This window comes from Nicotiana tabacum, chromosome 16 (genome assembly GCF_000715075.1).
Source record: "Nicotiana tabacum cultivar K326 chromosome 16, ASM71507v2, whole genome shotgun sequence".
Taxonomy (NCBI): Eukaryota; Viridiplantae; Streptophyta; class Magnoliopsida; order Solanales; family Solanaceae; genus Nicotiana; species Nicotiana tabacum.
Window position 1 is genome coordinate 24,165,825 of NC_134095.1, and position 5,774 is coordinate 24,171,598.

The 5,774-nt window shown below is 31.1% G+C and overlaps 1 protein-coding gene across 1 annotated transcript; it reads left to right on the plus strand.

The window, feature by feature from the left end:
• Positions 1-631: 631 nt before the first annotated feature.
• LOC107829754 (1-aminocyclopropane-1-carboxylate synthase 3-like) lies at positions 632-3,774 on the plus strand. The gene is made up of 4 exons (XM_016657223.2): positions 632-873; positions 1,727-1,858; positions 2,255-2,415; positions 2,706-3,774. Exons 1-4 carry the CDS (start codon positions 700-702, stop codon positions 3,673-3,675), a joined length of 1,437 nt encoding a protein of 478 aa, XP_016512709.2. The 5' UTR covers positions 632-699; the 3' UTR covers positions 3,676-3,774.
• Positions 3,775-5,774: the final 2,000 nt, after the last annotated feature.

A 5,774-nucleotide genomic window follows, 5' to 3' on the forward strand; every position in this document is an offset into this window, starting at 1 on the left:
AATATGGCATTATGTGAAACAATTGAGAATTTAGAGTTTAATTTTTATATACATGCTAATAATTTAAATTTAATTTCATACTATCAGATCACCTAGTTAATAGATAATTGTAAGTAATTATTCATAATAGATAGATCTAGTAATTATTAGGAAAATACAGAAATAAGATAGATAGTCTGCTACAACATGTGAGATTTCACTATCAATGTAAAACTTTATATATATGCGTGTATTTCAATTAAATCCTTGATTTCATGTGCGTGTATATATACGTATTCATACACACATAAAAGTTAAAACAATAATGGGAGAAGCTCAAACTTAAAATAGAAAGCAAGCTAGGAAGTTGTATTTAATGTAGGAAAAGTCGGTTGAGTGGTGAAACTAAATTTTGATTAACAAATTCATTTTTTATTCATAGAGACTGAAAACAGTAGAAGTTTTGTATGGGAGCTAAGAAAGAAAAAGTAAAAAGGAATTGATCACGTTAGTCAAAGTAATAATGAGAACCATCCACCAATAGAAGACTACTGTCGGGATATTTTTTCCATTTGCAAACTTAGGCTTATAAATATATGAGATCGACATTGCAATACCTACTCAAAGTAGCTTCTTCTCTCTCTAGATCTCCCTTCATCTTCCACTCATATATAACAACAAAATTCCTCTAAATTAACTTACTTAGGCATTTATTGTTATATGGATAGTGATAGGAGGGATTGCCACTTGAACATGTTGTCCAAAATGGCTATGTGCAAATCACACGGGCAAGACTCTTCCTATTTCATAGGATGGCAAGAATATGAGAAGAACCCTTATCATCCCATTCAAAATCCTTCTGGTATTATTCAGATGGGTCTTGCTGAGAATCAGGTACGTACATTAATTTAGTATATACGACATATATATCCTTATTATCTACATACACTAAACTCTACTTTTTTTTTTTTTTTACTTTCTAATATTTTTCTTAATTAAAAATTCAAGGTTGAAATGTATATGTGATATTGCTATAAAGTGGATTTTATTTAATGATAACATTATTAATCAACAAAAAAATGAAAATTCTTAAAAGATGAGATTAATTTAGAAGCCCTTATTTATTAGTTTTAAATATAGCATGCAGAATTCCATTGGTCTAATTTGGGACCTTAGGATAGATTTTTACTTTATTTGACAAATATATCAAGATAAAAAATAAAAAAGGATCCTTAGATTTATCTATGACCTTGAGATGTATGAGTTGAAAATCTCACACGTGCGGTCATGTAATTTCTAATTTCCTTCATAAAGAGATATTATTCTACACACAAAAATGGTGGTGATCGAGAATACAAATGCATGAATAATTGTAGAGTAATTGTTCGATGATTGAAATATTACAATGGCGTACAATATTCTATATAGATTAGTTACTTTAGTATCATGACAAATTTTGTATGATCGCCCCAAAAGATAAAGTTAAGGAATAATGTGCTACTTTTGCTAATATCCTATATCTCTTGACGCTTGTTTTAAAAGGCTGGCTTTTGCTTCATGTGGCATTGACAAATACCAACAAAAAAGTGTTCGATTGAAACAGTAGGCGGACCTCATGTCTGGAATAACATGCATAACCTTTTTGTTGTTTATAGTTTTATTTTCAATTAGGAAACGTGAGTATATATCTTTTGAATCTCTCATACGTAACCTCATATTTTTCCTTTTTTCCCCTAATCAAACACAGCTCTCATTCGATCTTCTTGAATCATGGCTCACAAGAAACCAAGATGTAATCCAGTTTAGAGAAAATGGAGGATCTATGTTCAGAGACTTGGCTCTTTTCCAAGATTATCATGGATTGCAGGCTTTCAAGAACGTAATTTTCTTCCTTTTGTTATAACAGTTAAACTTCTCTATAATAAAGTTTTTTATTCCGATATTTTTTGGTTGCTATAGTGAAGTGATGTTATATATAGATAACATATAATAATAACATAACATGAGAAACTAGTTCTAAAGAAATTTGGCTGTTATAGGAGAAACACTGTTATAAAGGATTATTGTTATAGAGAAGTCTGACTATAAATACTCTCTTTTTAAATTACGCTTGGACGTTTTAAGAGTCAGGATATTGTCTTTACTATTTTACGTAATCTGAAGTTATTTTCACGTGCTCCGGATTAGTACTCTATATATAAATTAATGGTCTATAAATTTCCTGCAGTGTAAAATGAGAAAAATACTTATCTTAATAAGCTACTACATTTTTCAGGTACTAGTGTCATTCATGGGTGAGATCAGAAGAAGGAAAGTAAAATTTGATCCAGAGAAGCTAGTACTCACAGCTGGTTCAACTTCAGCAAACGAAACCCTCATATTTTGCTTAGCTGAACCTGGAGAAGCTCTCCTTCTTCCAACTCCTTATTATCCAGGGTAACATGAAATTAATTAGTACTAATTAATCCATTAGTTTGAAATAAATTAATAAACAACTAATTTAACCATCAGTGTAATTTAACATGTTATAATAAGTTTTTCACCATTTATCCAAGATTATATTATCTATCAATGAATTATTATTATTCCGTAGTCATAGAAATTAACTACAGTATCTTTTAAATGATCAGATGATGTAAATAAAACTTAAAACTAATGACTCTTTACAAATTCTATATTAAACCATTATTCTGATTTGCATTTCTCTTTGCTATATATGATGACAGGTTTGATAGAGATCTAAAATGGAGAACAGGGGCTGAAATTGTACCCATACACTGCTACAGTTCAAATAACTTCAGAATAACTGAGTCTGCCCTTGAAGATGCATATGAAGAAGCCCAACGACTTAATTTAAGAGTCAAGGGTGTATTTATCACAAATCCTTCAAATCCACTAGGGACAACCATGTCACGAGACGAATTAAACAATCTTATCACCTTTGCCATGGCCAAAAATATTCATATAGTTAGCGACGAAATATACGCTGGAACAGTTTTCGATTCGCCAAAATTCATAAGCATAATGGAAGCTTTAATTGACAGAAAACATGAAAAATCCAAAATGTGGAGTCAAGTTCACATTGTGTCAAGTCTATCAAAAGATCTAGGTCTACCAGGTTTCAGAATTGGGATGATTTATTCAAACAATGAAACTCTTATAGCTGCTGCTACAAAAATGTCAAGTTTTGGACTCATTTCATCTCAAACTCAGTATCTACTATCTAAAATTCTTGGAGATAAAAAATTTATAAAACGTTACATTAAAGAAAACAAGAAAGGATTGAAAAAGAGGAGGGAAATGCTTGTTTCCGGGTTAGAGAATAGTGGGATTGAGTGTTTGAAAAGTAATGCTGGATTATTTTGTTTTGTGGACATGAGGCATTTGCTAAATTCAAACACATTTGAAGCAGAAATGGAACTGTGGAGAAAAATACTACTAAGTGATGTTGGTTTAAATGTGTCTCCTGGATCTTCTTGTCACTGTAGTGAACCTGGTTGGTTTAGAATTTGTTTTGCAAATATTGCCGAAGAAACTCTTGATCTCGCGATGCAGAGGATTAATGATTTTGTCAGTTCTATGAATCTTCAACGGCGACAGCTGATCGCGGCGGCGTCGGCGTCTAGCTCAAGGAGGAGGACACTTGCGAACTGGGTTGTTAAGTTATCTTCAGGTGAAGGAAAAACATATCGTTGAAGGATGTATTAAATATGCTCTATTATTCTAGTATTTGGTAATTTGAGAGTTGTAGTATAGCTAGGGAGCATATATACTCTTCTGTAGAGTTCTTTCTTATTATTGTTCTGTAGATTTATATATGGTGATGTTTCAGAGATGGTCAGCTCACTTGGTAGCTTTCATGTTTTATGTCCGTTTTCAAATACTATAATAATGTATTGTCTTCGAACTTTTTAATTTTGATCATAAATTTAGATATAGTTTCTTTATGTTTTTTAAAATAAAATTTATATTTTTGAAAACTGCATAAAAAAGTATTATAAATTACAATAATAAACAATTCAAATATTCAAAAGGACGTATAAAAAGATTGCGGTGTAAGAAAAACTCGTTTGATTATCTCGGACATTTCCGAGCCTACTAGAAAAAGAGGAACAAATCAGAGAGTTGTTGAGATTGAGACATTGATATAACTATAAGGAGGAAAAAGACATTCTGAGCCGGTTTGCATTCAAGTAAAAGAATGCAAGACAAATATCTTAGATATAAACAATTACTTATATATTATGACTAAAAAATTTTATGCAGATAGACTCACAGTTTTATTGTAGAAATTAATTAACTTTATTTGTGGCACATTGATATTCAACTAACTACGCACTTATTTTAAAAGTAGTGGTAGGCATATAATTTTATTGGAATTAATTCCGTAAAATAATTTGAACTATATTTTTTTTTGTTTCCCATCTGGTGTTCGGTATCCATATTGGAGCCGACTATATCCGGATTTGCGCAGGGTAAGGCCCCATTCGGGGGGTAGCGCTCCCTACTAAGAATTTTTCCATACTCAGGGCTCGAACTTGAGACCTCTAGTTAAGGGAGAAGCAGCCCCATCCACTGCACCACATCCTTTGGTGGTAATTTGGACTATATTTTAAATTCAAGATATATTAGTTCAAATAAATTTATTAGGCTAATATAATTGGATTAATTATATAAGTCCAACATATATGGATTAAATAAAGAGGAATTTTCAGAAACCACTAATGTTTAGTGACTATTAACTTCCTATAGCTACCGTATACATAGTTACTTCATATAGCTACTATTCAATTGTTACGGTAGTGTATCCGCACTGCTATATTCATGAATACAGTAGCAAAAATCGCGTAAAATCAGGGCAGTCCAGCTGCACGCGCATGTATTCACATGTATTCGCGCCATGTATCCATGAATACAGTAACGACAATCACCTTAAAAGTAAGTATGTCCAGCTGTTTAATAACGGAAATAATATCAATTAGCATGATACACTCCATATATAACTCAACAAAATCAATTCTAACATGCCTCATTATCAACCCAATTAATTAGAATGATTTTTCAGTTGTATATAACTGTTGTATTTAACTTTTATATTTAGTGTGTTTCAATATTTGTTTTTTACTGTTCCATGCATTAGTTTCAGTGTTTGTATTTACTGTATTCGCTATTTTGTATTCAGTGTATTCAAATGTATTTGTATTAATAGTATTTTAGTTATTTCTAGTACATGTTATTACTGCTGTATTCAGTATATTTCATTGGTTGTATTCATTGTATTTCTATTTGTATTTAGTGTATTTTACTGTATTTCAATATATTTTAAAATTAAATATATTCACTATTTATATTCTGTTCTATTTAAATGTTTGTATTTAGTATATTTCAATATTTATATCTTGTATTCATGCATATTATATGTGCAGTATGCGTGAATACAGGTGTATTCAGCTGTATTAAAAAATACAGACCTTTGAAATATAGGAAAAAAATGTATTTTTATAAAAATATAATGTGTTTGAGTGAATTTTTACAGAATATAATATATTTGTATCATTATATATGACTAAATAGCAAAGAAGAAAAGAAAGTTCGTCGGATGTGGCATTTTCCAACCAAGAAGAGAAGAAAGTTTTTCGGATCCGTACAGAATACAGTATCCGTCGTTCATGTTACAGTACCCATGCTCTACTCGGATTATTCCGACATTGTTTTTGCTCCTCGCGCAGTGGCTCTATCCTCAAAGCGACGAGCCTTTCCTTGCTATGGAGGAATCTGATTTTGAAGAGAAGATT

Coding starts and splice junctions, on each gene's coding strand:
- LOC107829754 (XM_016657223.2), top strand. CDS start 700: ATGGATAGTGATAGGAGGGATTGCCACTTGAACATGTTGTCCAAAATG. Junction 1,859..2,254: donor GATTGCAGGCTTTCAAGAAC/GTAATTTTCTTC, acceptor TACATTTTTCAG/GTACTAGTGTCATTCATGGG. Junction 2,416..2,705: donor CCAACTCCTTATTATCCAGG/GTAACATGAAAT, acceptor ATATGATGACAG/GTTTGATAGAGATCTAAAAT.